This window comes from Elephantulus edwardii, unplaced genomic scaffold, assembly GCF_000299155.1.
Source record: "Elephantulus edwardii isolate Elephantulus edwardi_28Jun2011 unplaced genomic scaffold, EleEdw1.0 scaffold00015, whole genome shotgun sequence".
Lineage (NCBI taxonomy): Eukaryota > Metazoa > Chordata > Mammalia > Macroscelidea > Macroscelididae > Elephantulus > Elephantulus edwardii.
In genome coordinates, this window is record NW_006399765.1 from 766,927 (window position 1) to 785,642 (window position 18,716).

The 18,716-nt window shown below is 38.0% G+C and overlaps 1 protein-coding gene across 1 annotated transcript in view; it reads left to right on the top strand.

Moving 5' to 3' along the window:
• Nucleotides 1-18,716, top strand: part of ACACA (acetyl-CoA carboxylase alpha) — a 277,380-nt gene that overhangs the window by 105,884 nt on the left and 152,780 nt on the right. The window contains exons 15-24 of the mRNA XM_006881383.1: nucleotides 860-1,010; nucleotides 3,251-3,354; nucleotides 5,128-5,209; nucleotides 6,631-6,776; nucleotides 7,373-7,523; nucleotides 8,653-8,787; nucleotides 9,238-9,384; nucleotides 9,727-9,915; nucleotides 10,742-10,842; nucleotides 11,492-11,580. Of these exons, the coding sequence (XP_006881445.1) occupies nucleotides 860-1,010; nucleotides 3,251-3,354; nucleotides 5,128-5,209; nucleotides 6,631-6,776; nucleotides 7,373-7,523; nucleotides 8,653-8,787; nucleotides 9,238-9,384; nucleotides 9,727-9,915; nucleotides 10,742-10,842; nucleotides 11,492-11,580 (1,295 nt within the window). The remainder of the gene's footprint in view (nucleotides 1-859; nucleotides 1,011-3,250; nucleotides 3,355-5,127; nucleotides 5,210-6,630; nucleotides 6,777-7,372; nucleotides 7,524-8,652; nucleotides 8,788-9,237; nucleotides 9,385-9,726; nucleotides 9,916-10,741; nucleotides 10,843-11,491; nucleotides 11,581-18,716) is intronic.

The following is an 18,716-nucleotide window of genomic DNA, read 5'->3' on the forward strand; positions in this document are numbered from 1 at the left end:
AATTTAGGTTGTTTATTTTTCATTTCAATGAACATCTACAGAGATTTTGGAATTCCATTCATTCATTGTTGCACCCTTCTCCCCGCACAAACCTCTCCCAATATGTTTCTTTCCCCCCCCCCCAATATGTTTCTTAAATAAGTGAAATACATAATAAATGCTAAGTATTGGCCCTGCCCAAGGCAGACAGATACTGAGCAGAAATGTAGAGGAAAAATCCCATAATTCTTGAAATTGTGTTAAAATTAAATCGTGACCAAGCTATTACACAGGTTTTTAAAATGCTAGTTAAATAACATTCTCATCTGAAGTGTTAGGTTGCTATTTGACTGTGCCAAGGCAGTTAACTCATTCATTGTAATATAAACCTTTATGATATTAGCATTTGTCAAAAAGTTTTTATACATAAAGTAAGTATATTTTGTTGTAAATTACACTTTAGTAAAGTAAATGAAGTATAAAAGATAGGAAGAAGTATACTCTAATTTTAGTTAGCCACTAATAATGAATAAAATGATAGAAATCTAAGTGAAAAATGCAGGTAGTTTGTATATGGTTTGTTTTGTCCTCTAGATATGAAATGAATGTGATTTGCCAAAGCTCTTATGGTAATATCAGTCGAAATTCATAGATCTCCTGACTTAAATCTCCCTATCTCGAACAACCAGGAATTAGTACATCTATTTATGTGCTCTCATTTTTTCTTAGATCTTGTCTGCCTGTTTCCTCAGAGAGTTTGAAGGAATTGAACAATCCTTTGTAATGAGAGAAAAATGCTAAAATGTTTATTGCTGAAACAGAACTACCTAAAGCTAAAATGTTTATTGCTGAAACAGAACTACCTTTGTTCTTCTTCCAGAAACATGGTGGTGGCTTTGAAGGAGCTATCTATTCGGGGTGATTTTCGAACTACAGTCGAATACCTGATCAAATTGTTGGAGACAGAAAGTTTTCAGTTAAATAGAATTGACACAGGTTGGCTGGACAGACTGATAGCCGAAAAAGTACAGGTGTGTATTTCTCGACTTGCAAAACCAGGTTCTTTGATAGTTTTTTTAAACAAGCTAATGGCATGATCAGTCTGTGCCACTAGATAAGATTGATCTGTTCGATTTTAAATTACTTCTAATTGGGGAAGGAGTAAAAGCAGGAAAAGAATGGATAAATAATGAACTTGCACTGGAATGAGTGAAAAGAAGGACATTCTTAAAGTAATGAGTGATTAGAAATCATGTGTATGACTATTAAAAGTCTTACAAAGTGGAGTTGGGGGCTTGGAGGAGGGAAGAAAGTACATGAATGAACAAATAATAAAAAAGGGAAAAAAATAAAGACATGAATGATGCAGCTAACAAGCTGGTAGAGGACATACATTCGGGAATGAGGGATGAGGGGGGGAATCTATATAATGAGGAATTGAAAAGTAAATTTCTTTGTAAACTTCCATTCAAATCACAACTTTTAAAAGTTAATTAAAAAAATACTTTCTGTCTACCTAGGGGAAAAAATCTAGGGTTCATTGTAATTATAATATTATAATTACACTGAATATCATTGAAAAGGGATTATCTGAAAGCAGAGAGAACAACGTCTCTTTGTGCTTTATTGACTATGCAAAGGGATTTGGCTCTGTGGATCATAACAAATTATGGTTAATAATGAGAAGAATGGGAATCCTAGAACACTTAATTGTGCTCATGGGCTACTTAATACCCAGACCAAGAGGGTGTTGTGCAAACAGAGCAAGGGGATTACATGGTTTAAAATTAAGAAAGATGTGAGGTTTGTATCCTTTCTCCATACCTTTTCACCCTGTACGCTGAGCAAATTATTTGGGAAGCTGGACTCTTGAGAAGAAGAATCAGGATTGGAGAAAGATTAACAATGTATGTTATGAAGAGAATACAGCCTTGCTTAGTGAAAGTGAGGAGGACCTGAAGAACTTACAATCAAAGAATACAGCCTTAAACATGAATTACATCTCAACATCAAGAAAAAAAAAATCTTAACACTGAGCTGATAGGCAACATCACGATAGATGTAGTTTGAAACTGTCAATAACTTCATCTTACTTGGATCCATAATTAAATCCTTGGTACCAGCAGTCAGGAAAGCAGAGAGCATATTACACTAGGAGAATCTGCAGTCGGACCTCTTCAAATGACTGAGAGCATTGATAGCAGTTTGTAGACTACAGTGCGTGTGATTTAAGCCATGGTGTTTTCAGTGACGTGCTATGCATCTGAGAACTGGACAGTGAATAAGGATGACAGAAGAAGAATTGGTGTCTTTGAGCTGAGGTGGTGGGAAAGAGTATTGAATATCCCATGGTTTGCAAAGAGTGAACAGATATGTCTTGGAGAAAGTTCATTCAGGGTGCTCCTTGTAGGCAGAGATGACAAAGCTTTGTTTCACATCCTTTGGGCATGTTGCTGGGAGAGGCTATTCATTAGACAGGTGCATCATGCTTGGAAAGGTGGAGGGTCAGTGAAAAAGAGGAGGACTCTCGGTGAGATGAATTGACTACAACAGTGGGCTCAAGCTTATGGTACAGAACAGGACAGAGTTTAGTTCTTTTGTTCATGTGGTCAGTGCAAGTTGTATTTGACTCAGTGGCATCTTAACAGCTATATAGTAAGAGTTCTTACTGTGTAAGTGAGAGTTCTTGTGCTTCTGTCACACAGTCATTTCATATGTTTTAGGATTGCTTCCTAGTTTTTATCTGAAGGGAGACATTCATAGATTAAAATAGTGCTACTTTCCTCATTTGGTGTTAAACTTATCTCACAGTTACCAACTGTGAAAACCCCTCATTTAAATCCCTTTTTCCTGAATCCTAAGTTATTTGGAATTAGTCATGATTTTGTGCAAAATCATTAGAATTATGTAAATTAGTTTGACCGTTTAAAATGTGAATACACCTGATACTTCTTTGACATAGCAAGTAGCCATATCTTTCTAACTTCAACAGTGTTATTTCTGTACAAAACCTGTATTTGAACTGATTGAATGAAGAAACGCTGGGAAGGGGCATTTTTCCTGTAAAATTTCATTCATCTCTTCCAGCGAAGCCTGAATTCAGACGCAAAAATGTTGTCATTTCAATCTAAGAAAGAGAGAAAAAGATAACAAAAGAATCAACTGGACAATAAAGAATGAATATTTGCAGTTTGACTTGTTTCATAGCAGTTGAGGCTATGGAATTGGGAGGCCATGGAGCCAAATGACCCTGGTTTCTTCCTCTTTGCAGGCAGAGCGACCTGACACCATGTTGGGAGTTGTGTGTGGAGCTCTGCATGTGGCAGATGTGAGCCTAAGGAATAGCATCTCTAACTTTCTTCACTCCCTAGAAAGGTAGGCATTGTTTCTCTTAGGTTACAGACGCTTCCCACTGGCCTTTGGTATAGGACTGAATCCTAAAGACCCATTAATTCTTCTGCCTGTTCTTGTAAGTTTGCAAGTGCTACTTGTGATTCATTGACTGTGTGGGAGGAAGGAGAGGAAATAGAAATGTTTACTGCAAATTATTTTGGATCTCCTCACTGTAGTTCTAGAGATTACTTTATATTGCACAGATTAGGTTGCCTTTTTATAACTGGAATCTGACTAAAATAATCTTTATTTTGTATAGGTATCAAATCTCTGGTGATGAAAATCTAGTGGTTCTCAGCATTGAGCCCTGAATGTTTATATATTACCTGTAACACATTTCAGGAATTAATAGTTTAAGCTGATAGTGGAGATGACCTCATGAGTTTTCTGGTACAGGGTCAGACATGTGTGTTTTACGCTGATTTCAAACATTGATCCTGGAGATGAAGCCCTACTTTGAGTCCTAGAAGAAATAGTTCAGAGGCTAATCATTTTAAAGCACTTTAATCACAGGCATTTTATTTCCTTCTGTGTTATCAGCTTACTTGTGGGGTGCCTGAAAGGAAGAAAAGAACAAAATGTTAAAAATTGAACTGAGATTTCACAGTTATTTAATCCTTATGGTTAATATCTTTCATGCACTAAACCCTTCAGCAGGTCCCATGTCACTTCTATATTAAATCTAAACCTCTCAGTGTGACTTTGGACCTGTCTATACAGTGATGCCTTGTTGTCAGTCCTGTCTTCTTTCTGTTCCTCAGTATGCAGTCTTGGTCTTAGCTAAATGGACTCTTGACTGGTATAAAAATGTGCCAATCACAATCTCTTCTCCAACACTTCTTTTGAAAATGTTCCTTTTTTTTAATTTACCTTAAGGTTCATAAGAGACAAACTATAAGCTTAGATAGCCTAGGCTATGGTATAAAGAGACTGCCGATACAGCTACCAGAAATGCCCAATCTGGAGATGATAAAATTGATGAATGGGACTTTCTAAAGATGAAATCCCTGGGCACATAAAATTTACTTTTAAAACTCAGATTTTAAAGTGATTTTGAAACTATAGAAGACTTGCATCAGTAGTACAAGAACTGTATTTTCTTTATTCAGATTCACCAATTACTAACAATCTTCCATTATTCATTTGGTTACCTCTTTTATTAATATTCTTGTCCAAAATGTTTCTTGATACTATTTCCCTCCACCCTTTTATGGCTTACTGTCTTTCATTTACTTTTGTTTAAGACCCCAGAGTCCCAGCAGATATAACTAGGTGAGAATTGATTTCATTGACGTTTTTACCGATTATTTAAGCTTTAATTTTATTTTTTAAAACAGGCTATACATTGACATGGTTCAAAATTAAAAAGACATAAAAGAAGTATGTAGTGAAATTCTCCTCCTCACCTCCATCCTTTTAGGCCCCCAATGTGATCAGTTTCTATGTAGTCTTTCAGTGATATTCTAACATATGTATATGTGTGCTGTGCATGTATTTATAAAATACTCATTTCTTCCCACTACTCTCTCATTTTTACAAATATCACTCTAGTCTGTTCTAAAATGATTTTATACCTTGATTTGGGTTTGTTCCCCTCTTTATTTCAAGTTTAGAGTATATTTTGTATTAATATATAAGCATTCATCTTTCTTTTTATAATAACTGCATAATATTTCATTATATGCCTCTTCCAGATTTTATATTATCAGCCCCTTAGGGCTGGTCATCTAAGTATCACATTTTTTATTCTTTCAGAGGTCAAGTCCTTCCTGCTCACACTCTTCTGAATACAGTTGATGTTGAACTTATCTATGAGGGAGTCAAGTATGTACTTAAGGTATGTTTAATTCCGTGAATATGTGCATCTGTTTGTTTTTTAAAAAATTTAAGAACACATTTGCCATTTTTACTATTTTATATACCATTTAATGACATTAGTTCACCATGTATCTTAGTTACCTAGTGCCACTTTAGTGAAAGTAGCACGAGTGGATGGCTTTAACAAGTAGAAATGTCTTCTCTCACAGCCAGGAGGGTAGAAGTTCAAATTCAGTATGCTGGCTTAGTGGCAAGCTTCCTGTCCCTGCTGACTCTGGCAGGGGCTCTCTTTCTCCTTCAACATCCCGTGTGTTCCTTAGAAATCTTCAGGAGTTTCCCTTATGTGGTTCTTAGTGTAGACAGCCTGGGTCCAAAGATCAACTCTGCACCAAGCTCTTCTTAGTGGTACTGAGGTCCCTCCTTGATTACTTCTCCTTTTATCTTTTAGAGAAAAAAAGGTAACACAGACTACACTCCAGGTGAACTCTCCTTACATCAAATCAGGTTAGGGGAAAAGAGGTTGCATCCCTTCCTAGTTCCCTTACATTTGGCCAATCACAACATACTCACGGTTGAGCCAAACTGACGCAAATCAGGGGGCGGTGTGGACAGAGAGCAAAAGTTAACCGATGACATGTTTTTTTATAACTATCACAATTATTTATGTACAGAATTTTTATCACTCTAAACAGAAACTCAGTAACCCTAAGCAGTTACTCTCACTTTCCCTTCACTGTAGTCCTCGGTAACCACTGAAAAACTTTTGAGATATTTTATCAATGTGAGATTATAAAAATAATTGTTATTTTGTGTTTGCTTATTTGCTCAACATATGCACCGAACTTTTGTTTTTCTTTGTCATTCAAGAGTGAAGAAGTAAAGAAAAATAATTGGTTTATTGTAGGGGCCAAAACATTAATGAATTATAGTCATTTTTTATGTCAACAGCATGAAGCAGTATTTGATAATCATATAAAAACTTTTCCATTGCCACTCAGTTCACATATTAACCCAGGGTTAAAGGCAAGGCAGGGGACAATGAGAGGAGGAAGACTAGGATATTCCTGTTTGTTTTTAGCAAGGGACTCCAGTGGAATAACAAGTACAGAATGTGTCAGATTGCTAACTAAAGGATCAGCATTGAAGTATACCAGCTGCTCTTCAGGAGAAAGACAGGCAGTCTCCTCTCATAAAGATTTACAGTCTCAGAAACCTGATAGAGGGTCATTGTGAGTCAGAATTAACTTGACAACAGTGGGTGTTAGATTTGACTGAGACAGGATTGAACCAAGCTCATGGTCACTCATGCATCAGGGCTGTGAATTTCTTCCCTCTGACAGATCTTTCTTACCTCCGTCTTTGAGGTACTAAAACTTTGTCCAGGACATACTTCCTAAAAGGGACACATTCACTTATCCCTTCTAAAATTCATTGCCTCAGGTAACTCGACAGTCCCCCAACTCCTACGTGGTGATCATGAATGGTTCATGTGTGGAAGTGGACGTGCATCGGCTAAGTGACGGGGGTCTCCTCTTGTCCTATGATGGGAGCAGCTACACCACGTATATGAAGGAGGAAGTGGATAGGTGAGTGACTGTTGGAAGGACACCTTTCTCTGCTTTTGAGATATTTCTCTTCTCTCAGTAGTCACTGTTTCTGTTTTTCTCAAGTTTTATATACTTGTAAAAGCCACACATTTGCACACTGTATTTTCTTTCAAATACTTTCCTAAATGGCAGCATCCTTAAAATGTTATTCTACACCGTAGATTTTTTTAAAAAATTATTTTTTAACGTATCATGGAAACTGTTCAACATTGATCTTACTGTTGCTATGAGAGTTAAATGAGTGAGCACATATAAAGCATTTAGCACATTGCCTAGGACATAGTAAGGGCTCAAGAAACATTAGCTACTATATCATCATGTTCAAGTGTTTGTTAATTTTTAATAGTTCTTTTTTAAAAAAAAGATTACATACTATTCCATTATATTGATAGACCTTGATTTCTTTAATGTGATCCTTATTGAACAACATTTTGTTTGGTTGGCATTACAAGTAAATAATGTGTATGGTATAAAATATTCAGGCTTTTGTTTTATTTCTAAATGGATGTTATTAGACCATATTCCTTTATGTCTGAGTTGCTTTACTAGGTTATGTATGTCTGCTTATCTCCTAGGTATCGAATCACAATTGGCAATAAAACTTGTGTATTTGAGAAAGAGAATGACCCGTCGGTGTTGCGCTCACCTTCTGCTGGGAAGCTAATCCAGTACATTGTAGAGGATGGAGGCCATGTGTTTGCTGGCCAGTGCTATGCTGAGATTGAGGTCAGGTGGCAAATGGCCTGCTGGGTCATGGAGGGGAAACAGGAAAAGGCTTGGCTGTAATCGATTGGACTGAGGGAATAATAGAAAAGAATATAGATCGGTTTAATTGGAGTTGTGAATCTTAAGGTTTTAAAGAGCGTGTGAAAAGCTCTACATTTTTCTCTGACTGATGGAGAAATAAAAAGTTTAGACTATGGCATGTGTTGAGTATTAGATGTTGTGCTAGGTACTGGTTATACAGTCTAAATATAATGGTATAGGGAACAACAATTTTTAAAAGCCCAAGTGCTAGAATATAGTGAATTATAAAGTAAGTTAAACAAAGAGTGCAGAGCGCTACCTAAATCAAACAAAGGTGGATTATAGATGGATAGCTAAAGATTATGTCTTGATAAGGGAAACATTTATTCTAGATTTAAAAGGAATGTAGTAATAGACCATAAGAAGGGCAGAGAAGAAGGTTTAAAGCTTAAGGAACAGCATGCACAAAGGTACAAAAGCAAGAGAGAATAGTATATTTAGAGAGCTGTAACCATACATTAGTAAGGCTTATTGTGGGAATGAGAAGCAAAGAAGTTCACACAGCAACCAAATAAAAGAATAATTGTTCTAAGATGGATAAGACGGAGGTGCAAAATTGCAGGTAGGGAACTCTGTCAGGAGGATTTTGAAGTACTCTTAGTTAGAAGTGATGAGGGCCTAAATTAAAGAGATTATAAGAGAACTTTGAACACATTCAGTATTTACAGTTGTTTGGGCTTGTAGCAGGGAGATAAGGGAGTGGGAGGAATAGATAATGTCTGAGCATGAGATGCTAAACCAACTGGCATAATGAAGCTAAATTGTTCATTACTTCTAAACACAGAATAAGTAAAAACATAAAATGTGGCAGAATTAGTTGGAAAGTTATAAGATAAATGTCCAGAATGTTCTTAATCTCTAAAAACTAAGTTTTGAGAGAGATTATCTAATTGCCTGCTTTAGCAATCTATACGAGATTTTGATAAATTCCTATTTTTTTTTCTGCATCAAATTAGGGATAGTCTAATTTCTATGCTGAGAAACTGATACTTTATATCGTTCTTCTATGGAAGAGAATTTAGATTCTAATTTTTACTTTTCACTGTAGGTGATGAAGATGGTGATGACTTTAACAGCCGCAGAGTCTGGCTGTATTCATTATGTTAAACGGTCTGGAGCAGCTCTTGATCCTGGCTGTGTAATCGCCAAATTGCAGTTGGACAATCCCAGCAAAGTCCAGCAGGTAAGTAGGAAAGGGCACTGGCTATTGTTCCACAAGAGCTGAAGGATATGACAGGACTAGTTTGGAGGGACTTTGCAATCCCCCCACCCCCCGACCCTAAACATTTGAAGGAGCTTTCTTGGCCTAGTGCATTACGTGCTGGACTCCTGACCAAAAGTGTAGTGGTTCAAACCACTGACTGCAGCAAAGGAAAAAGATAGGAAGTCTCCTCCTGCTGGAATTGACAGCTTAGAAATCTAGAGGGTCTCCATGCATCAGAATTGATTTGATGGCAGTGGGTGGGATTATATACTTTGTCTATATACACTGTAGTTTGTAGGCTACAGGATTTGCTGGCTGAGTGTGGTGAGAAGATAGCTTGGTTTTGAATGACGACTCTGAATTGCATTGATGCCCTTGTACCCTGAATATAAAGCAGTGACTAACATCATCTCTCATTGGGGTTGACAGGCGGAGCTTCACACGGGTAGTCTGCCACGGATCCAGAGCACAGCCCTCAGAGGCGAGAAGCTCCACCGCGTTTTCCACTACGTCCTGGATAATCTAGTCAACGTAATGAATGGATACTGCCTTCCAGATCCTTTCTTTAACAGCCGGGTATGAATCACTTCTCTTGGGAAAGGGATATGCAAATGCGAGATCTTGTCTCCAAGGTAGTTTAAAAGTCTCCTAAGGACTTTTTAGAGGGAATGACAGAGAGCTTTGGCCTGGAACATGCTGAGCCTTCTCTATAGAATTTGAAACTTTAAGTTCTTGAATATTATCTCATTGTCTCCATATTTAATTGGGATTACTCTTTAATTAGGAAGGGCTGTGTCTAGTTGCTTATATTGCCATTTCTGAGTAAATGCTATATAGTAATGAGTGCAGGTATATTGACTTTTCTAGAGGGTTTTGCTAACTTCTCTGGATTCTATTCTATTATTTCCTCCACTTTAGGTAAAAGACTGGGTAGAGCGATTGATGAAGACCCTCAGAGATCCCTCTCTGCCTCTCCTAGAATTGCAGGATATCATGACCAGTGTCTCTGGCCGTATCCCCCCGAATGTTGAGAAGTCTATTAAGAAGGAAATGGCTCAGTATGCTAGCAACATTACATCAGTCCTCTGCCAGTTTCCCAGCCAACAGGTATCTATAGTCTAAGTTTATCACTATTTTCCACTGGCTACCAATACTGAGTTCCTGTTGTGGGATTCCTTCTACTTGGAATCTCCTTTCTGTCTGGATATTGTACTTCACCTATTTTAAGCATCACACTTACTAGAAAAAAACTGCCTCAAAATACAAGCACGATGATGAAAATACTCAATTGTAAGGTGACATGTCTGTGGTTATGAGAAAAGCATACTTTGGCCATGTCCAAATTAGATGTACTTTAATGAATACAAGGAGGCCCTCAGATGATACGGTGGTTAAATGCTTGATTTGGAGTATAAGTGGTTCAAGCCCACTAGGACTTCATGGGAGACCGATGGAGCAGTCTGCTTCTTAAAACCTGGCAGCTGTGGAAACCTGATAGAGCAGTTCTACTCTTTCCTATAGAATTGCTTTGAATCAGAATTGACACAATAGCGTTGAGTCAGGAATATAAAATAGAGCTATGTTCTTAGTTCTAATATTAGAGACTTCTTTATTACCTTAGCAGTATACTAAAACAAATATACATTGGAGAGTAAAGCCAGTCAAATGAGCAGATGTTGCCTGTCACAACTTCACCTAGGATGGTGGTGGTTGTGCTTTAGTCATCAGTCCATCTGGGAAAGGATGGAAGGGGGATGTGTTGCATGCTTGGTTAACACATCCCCCTAAACTATGCCTGATAACTCCCAGCTGCTATGGGTGAAAACTGGGGATTGCCATGTAATAATTGAAAAGATATTATTATGCATTACTATTAGTGATGCTATAAAGTTGGTCTTTTAAGTTGTCATTTTTTTCCTTTTTTTTGCTTCAGATTGCCAACATCCTAGACAGCCACGCAGCCACACTGAACCGGAAATCTGAACGGGAAGTCTTCTTCATGAACACTCAGAGCATAGTACAGCTGGTACAGAGGTAATTACATGTCACTTCAGATTCCTAGCTGATCCACACCATGCCACCTTCTAAGTAGTCATGACTGGTATACTCCAAGTCTGACTTAGATATATTAGTATCAGTAATATCTTAGAATTGTGAAGAATTATCTTATTCTATTTCTAATTTCTTTCTAGTCTAGAGTTTAAAATAAAGTTTTAAAGCACAGAAATTTTTGCTCTTTTTCCTTAAAACTTTGGTGTTCTTAATTTTTTTTCTGGCATAGGATCAGTGTGACATTTTATTCCTCCTATAAGCCAACCTGTAAACCAAATGGATATTTATAGAACATATTCACCTTTAAGATACTCATTTTATAACTCTTTTAGATAATCTTTAGCCTTCTCAAAGGTAGAATCTTAATTTCTTTTTAGTAGAATCAGGGTGATGTTATGAGGCTATGAGGTTTTGATTTTCCTGTTTGAGTTCTTTTTTACAGAAATTGTGCCAATAGTGTCATATTTCTTTTAAGCCTGAAATTGGAATTAATCGAGTTAGGTAATGCTAGCCTGCACCTATACTTAGGAGAGCCGTTAGGTGGAAAGTCTAGAAAGCAAATTTGGATCCGAGGTGTAGTATTTAATGGAGTCGGCTGTCAGGTCTTTCAGTGGTGACTGTGTTTGTCTAGGTACCGAAGTGGCATCCGGGGTCATATGAAGGCTGTGGTAATGGATCTGCTCCGGCAGTACCTGCGCGTGGAGACCCAGTTCCAGAATGGTAAGCTGCTTTCTGAAGACACTTCTGAGTAGCTTTTGATTCTTGTCACCAGTCCAGTTCGTCCTTTTACTATTATTTAGCACCTAAGCCAGTTCACCCAGTCACTACTACATCCAGTTAACAGACTCTTGCCTGCAGTCCATAAAAGGCAAGCCTCCATATTCCATAACTCCAAAGAAGGACCAAGAGTAGAACTCATCTAATGAGACTGTAAATCCAGTGTGCTTCTGGGAAAGCATTGAAATAGTTTTTCTAGTCGAGATTAGTATTGTCTATTCTTGTACACTGAAAGTTGAGTCATGACAGACTGAAATTAAGAAACACATATCAAAAATACTTGCCTCTCAGTAGCTAATTGATGAATTGAACCATGGAGATCATTTTGGATTTTATCACTGGCTGTCTCTGAAGAGCTTTGCTAAATGATGTGTAAGGTCCTAAATGTGAAATACCCTGGCTCAGATTTTAAAGCTATCTGCTGTTGATACTACTTCCTGCCACAAGATGGCAGTGAAATACCACATAAATGTTTAAAGTAGGCCCTAAAATTCCCCCCCCTTTCAGATTCTTTTAATATCTTTTAAAGAAAGAATTGTTTGTAATTAGTGAACAGCAAAAATTCCTAAAGATTAGCAAATTGAATCCAGCACTGTATAACATAGTATGTGAAAACCAAGTTGGATTTATCCCATCATTGGGATAGTTAATATTGCTGTTGTTGATTGCCTTCTAGTTGAGCACAACTCATAGCGACCCCATGAACAAAAGGCCTGAAGCCCCTCCATTACTACTGACACTTACCAAGCTTCATAGAGTTTCCGGAGGCATGTTGTTTAGGACGTGGATGCCACTCCCGCTTCCAAACCTGTCATAGAATGCTATTGGTTGAGTCACCTGTGATGCATAGCAACCCTATGTATAGCAGCTCTGAACCCTTCCCTGTCCTGAGCCATTCTCCCTAATTCCAACACACCATTGCCCCAGTTACTTTATCAATCCATCTCATCTGGGGTCTTCCTCTCTTGCACTGTCCGTCCACAGTTCCAAGCATAGTGTCCTTCTCCAAGGACCAATCTCTCCTGGCCACATGCCCAAAGTGAGGCAGAGCTTCAAAATCCTAGCCTCTAAGGAGAGATTTGGTTTCACCCTCTCTAAGACAGACCTATTTGTTTTCTTGGCAGTCCATGGTATGTTCAAGACTCGTCTCTAGCACCACAACTCAAAGGCATCTATTCTTGTATCATCCTTAGTCATTGTCCAACTCTCTGAAGCATATCAAGTAATTGAGAAGACTGTGGCCTAGATCAGGTGCACCTTTGTATCTAAACTGACATCGCTGCTCTTCAGCACTCTGGAAAGGTCCATGAGAGTGGGTTTTCCCAATGTAATTCGTCTTTTGATTTCCTGACTGCTGTTGTTAAGAGTGTTGATTGTGGATCCAAGCAAGCTGTAATTGCTAACAACCTCAATCTCTTCTCCATCTATTATGGTGCTGCCAGTTGTCCCAGTGGTGAGAATCTTTGTCTTCTTTATGTTAAGCTTCAGTCCATATTGAAGACTACAGTTCTTGACCTTTTACAGCAAGAGCTTCAGGTCCTCTCCAGTTTTCAGCAAGCAAGGTTGTATCATTTGCATGTCATAGGTTGTTAATGAATCTTCCTTCAATCTTGATGCCACACTCCCCCTCATAAAGCCCTACCTCCCAGATGATACAGATTGAAAATGTATGGGGACAAGATGCATCCCTGATGCATTCTCCTTTCCTGATTTTGAACCATGCAGTGTTTCCTTGTTCTGTTCTGAAGACATCTTCTTAGTCCAAATATAGGTTTTGCATAAGCACCATCAAGTGCTCTGAGATTCCCATTTTCCTCAAGGTTAGCCACAATTTATTGTGATCCACACAGTCAAATGCCTTTGCAAAGTCAGTGAAACACAGATATCCCTCTGCTATTCTCTGCTTTCTGCCAAGATCCATCTGACATTAGCAGTAATGGACGTAGTGCCATGACCTCTTCTAAATCCAGCTTGTATTTCTGGTAGTTCTCTGTCAATATACTGTTTATCTTTTCTGAATCATCTTCAGCAGGATTTTGCTTATGTGTGGTATCAGTGATATTGTTTGATAATTTCCACACTCTGTTGGGTCACCTTTTTTTGGAATGGGAATAAATACGGATCTCTTCCAGTCAGTTGACCTCCATATTTCTTGGCACAACTTTGAGCACATCGAGGGCAGTATCTGCTTGCTGAAATACTTCAGTAGGTAGTCCATCAATTCCTGGGGCTTTATTTTTCTGCCAAGTCCTTCAGAGCAGTTTGCACATCCTTCTTCATCACCATTGCCTCTTGCTCATATGTTGTTTCTTGAAATTCTTCTCTGTCAGCCAATTGTTTTTTGGTTCAATGACTCAGTATACTCCTTCCATCTTCTTTTAATGCTCTCTAAATCATTCAGTATTCTGCCCATAGCATCCTCAAGCATTGCAACTTGTGGCTTGAATTTATTCTTTAGTTCTTTCAGCTTAAGAAATGCTGAGCGAGTTTGGCCCTTTTAATTTTCCAACGCCAGCTCCTCATATAGTTTATTATAATATTTTGCCTTGACTTCCTGAGCGGCCTTCTGAAATCTTCTGTTCAGCTCCTTAACTTCTTGATTTCTTCCCTTTGCTTCGGCTTCTTGGCACACAGGTGCAATATTCAGAGTCTCTTCTGACGTCCATTTTTGTCTTTAGAAAAATCAATTAATGTGGTTAAGAGGAGAAAAAAGAAAAGCATTTGCATAAACATTAACATCTATTCATGATATACTCTTGGTAGAGTAGGAAAAAATGTAGCTTCTTTAAATGTATACAGGAAGTATCATGTGTATGAAAAATATTGAAAGTATTTCTTTATAATTAGGAATGAGACAAGGACAGTATCCCTACTTATATTTGGTATTATGCTGGTGGTCCCAGCCATTGGAGTAAAACAAGAATTAAAAGTAAAGGGATTAAGGGCACAACATTTGCTAATGCTTGGTGTAATATTGGACTACTGAATACATGTGTCCACTTAGAAAAGCTCAAAGAATCTATAGATTTATTAGTAGAATTATAAGATTTTAACTTGGTTACTGTATACAAAGATCAGTGGATAGTATTCAATTACATTTCTTTATAGTAGGGCAATCTGTTTTAAAAAGCAAATTAGAAGAGGGCACCATGGAAAATAGCAGTTAAAAGTATGATGCATCACATAGCAAATATTATAAGAAATATTCAAACGTCTTTTGGAGAAAATGACAGTTAGTGAATACATGTTTCTAAGATATGCAGGAAACAAAATCTGACAGTTACCAAGATATCCTTAAAGAAATGTAAGATGAAGAGATTTGTTGAGATCTGCAGTAAAGTGCTATGGTATTGTAAAAAGAAAAAAAAAAAAAGAAAGAAAAGAGATTTATACAATCAAGCATGAAGATATACTATAAAGCCATATTCTTTCAGCGAGTTTGCTATTGCTAATAGACTAGTACAACATAACAAAGAACACAATACGTTCTTTGGACCAGAGCAAAGAACCCAAAAAAGATCTGTATTTCCATAAAAGGAAGTTAATTTATGACAGAGAAGGCATTGTAAATCATAGAGAAAGGATAGATTTTTCAATAAATGATACTGAGGAAATGGATTATACATTTGCAAAAAAAGAGAAAGAAATTAAGCCCCTACCATAGACCAGGCACAGCAAAAGCAATTCCGGATTAATTAAAGACATCCACATGTATTAGAGACCATGCTCCCACAGCTGATCCTAGGAGTGGCCCAGGACCACCTAGTATTTTGTTTTGTTGCACGTGGGGCCACAATCAGTTGGGAACTGACTCAGCTGCTGCTAACAAGAGGAAACTATCTTCATGACCTGAGAATAGAGATTTTTGTCATGCACGTTACATCAAATAAAAGCTACCTAAGAAATGATTGGCCTTACTGAGGACTTTTATACATGAGCTACCAGCAGATCCCACAACGCGGAGACCCAGGTTCCTGGCAGCCGTGTGACTAGGGGGCTCGATGCATGGCTGCTGACTCAGAGCCAGCCCTGCTGCCAAGAAGGAGCTTGCCAAGGCCACGTATAAGGAGTTAGGAACTGTCTTGGCTGAGAACTTGCTGACTCACCTGTCAAAGTAGTTGGACATGTTCAGGGCCAACCTAGAGGAATTGACCAGCAGACATAAGCAGGAAATTCAGAAGAATCCCCAGTTCTGGGTGCAGTTGACGGTTATGTGTGCCATCATTGAGATGGATCTCCCGGCCTCTGGAAAAGTATTTTTTATCTGAAATGCTGGGTATAATAGACTTATGTTGTGAACTAGGCATCCAGATTATTGAATTCAACTGGCAACAGAAGAGAGGTCTGCTGGCTCTGGAGGCACTACATCAAAAGATACTACAAGGAAAGGATGGGTTGGCCCAGCATGTCAGCTAAGACAACCTGATGGTCTAGAAATTAAAGGCATTTGGCACTACCTTGGACAGTTTTACTAAAGGGGGACATACCTCATTTAGTCTTATTGAGTTCTATATGGATCACACTGTGGTACTTGAGCTGGCCGAGAAGAATGACAGTAATATAAAACCAGTCTTAAGTGAGAGATAGGTGCTCCAGAACCTTCTGTACTTTGTTGTTGGGAAGGTTTCTAGGCTCCTGGGAAGGCACACTACCAGCAGCCAACGCTGTTCACTACTTCTAGGAGATTACAGCTGAGGATGCCAGAGAAGCCTTCCCCGTTGGCTGTAGGACTGCAGAAGAAGGAACATAGCAGCAAGCAAGGAGAATAAATCCTAGGCTTTTCTGTAGTGCAGGAGGGGAAGGAAAAGAACTTCGGTTCATCCAGAGGCATCGTAAAGAGACTGACAAGAAAAAAGGCACGAAGTCTAAGAAGATGTCTGCAAAACAGCTAGTTAACCAAGGACTACTATGCAGAATGTATCGAGAATGTCTGTGACTCAGTCAGAAATAGCAAACCTAATAGAAAAATAGGCAAATGATACAGAAAGATATTTAATAAAAAAGGAAAACACAAATATCTATACACTTACTTATAAAGAGATATTTAATCTCATTAGATTAGAAAAATGTGAACCACAATCAGAATAAGACTCAAATAAGACTCAATTACCTCATTTGGGCAAAATTTAAAAAACAGTACCCTTCTCTTGGTGAAGAGCAAATTGATACAGCTTCTTTGGAACATGGCTTGTCAAACCCTGTTAAAGTTGAGCATAGTTTTACTTTTGAACCTAGAAATCGCAGTCGTATATAATATACTTTAAAGAAAGGTACACATGTTTATTAGAAGACATATGTGAGAATGTTTATGGAAGTATTATATTAGCAAAAGGACAGAAAACTATCCAACTAAAGAATTAATAATTGAATTTTTATAACCATTTACTATACAACAGTCAAAACGGTATATACATGAACAAAAGATGAATTAAAGGGCATAATGTTGAGGGAAAGATGCAAAATAACAAGAGTCTATACAGAACGATTCCATTAATTTCAAGTACACTGGTGGTAAATGTAATGAAAAGGAAATAGACGTTAACGTAAAATTCATCTTAGTAATGGTTTCAGAGAAGGAGCACATCGAAACTGTGTAAGGTACTGAAGATGTCACTTCAAACATTAAAGTGTGCCTAAACCAAGCCATGCGACTTTCTGTTGTCTCACATGCCTATGAAATGGATATTGAAGGCCAAAGGAAATTGATGCCTTTGAATTGTCGTGCTTGTGAAGGGTTATGAATATACAACCGACAGCCAGAAACCAAGCACATCTATCTTGGAAGAAGTACAGTCAGAGTGCTCCTTAGAGAAAAGTGGTGAGATTTCATGTCACAACTGTGGGCTTGTTATCATGAGGAGTCAGTCCTTAGAAAGGGTCATCATGCTTGGAGAACAGTAGTGGGGCGGGGAAGGAGAAGACGACACTCAGTGAGATGGATTGGCACCATTATGACTACACTAACAATCTTAAGAACAGCACAAGTTGTGAGGATTTCATCCTTTGTATATGGAGTCAGAGTCAATTCTGTAGCACTTAAGAGGAGTGGCATCCACTTCCTAAACAACATGCTTCTGGAAACTATGAACTTTGATAAATATCAATAGTTGTAGAGAGGCTTCAAGCCTTTTGTTCATAGGGTCACTAGGAGTCGTGCTTTACTGGAAGGCAATCAACAACAACAACAACAAAGATGATTGGTACATTAGTGTTTATCATTTCAGCCGTTAGTATGTTTTAAACATTGCTTTTGCTTGTATGTTTTACAACCAAAGTTTGTTAAAAGAGAATATTTGTTACTATTTCCTTTCTTCCCTCTCTCATCTGACAATGATTGGATTGACTTTACTTCCCCTCATCCCAGTAGTTACTAAAATCTCTCACTCACTGCCATGCAGTTGAGGTGGTTCTGATTTCATGACGACCTTCCATTGTGTCTCTGAAGCTGTAAATCCCAATGAGAGCAAATTGGTCATCTTTCTTTCATGGAGCCACTGGGACATTTGAATTGCTAGGGACGCCTGACCTTTGGGTTAGAAGGGTAGCTTAAAATGGGCTATATCACCAGACCTTCCTATACTTTAAGTTTGTACAGGGTAGCTGTGTTTCTACTCTCACTTCAAAGCAAAATTTCAGTAGGGAGAAACGTGAATTTATATAGGATATTCAGTTTCTATATAGCGTCTATTGTGTTCTGAATAATCTCTTAGGAAATTAGTGGCAGTCTAGATATTACAGTTCACTGTTTTTCAAACTTTTTTTTTGAAGGTTTATGGTCCCTTTTTTTTGTTGTTGTTGTTTTTAAATGAACCTTAATCTCAATTATTTAAAGCGGATAGGAATAGAATTTCCCTGTTTATTGTCCTCCATATTCTAGGAATCCATAGTAGTGGAGTTTCAATCATCAGTATTTTTTTTTTTCTTTCTTTTTTTTTTTTTTTATGGAAAAGTAAAAGAAAAGATTCTTTCATTGTTTTACAAACACTCCCCCAGGTCCCCTCCACCATGCAGCCCTCGCTCTAGTCTCCTGTGATGACAGAAATACCCAGTTACATTTCTCTTTTAGACGGTTCTCTCCC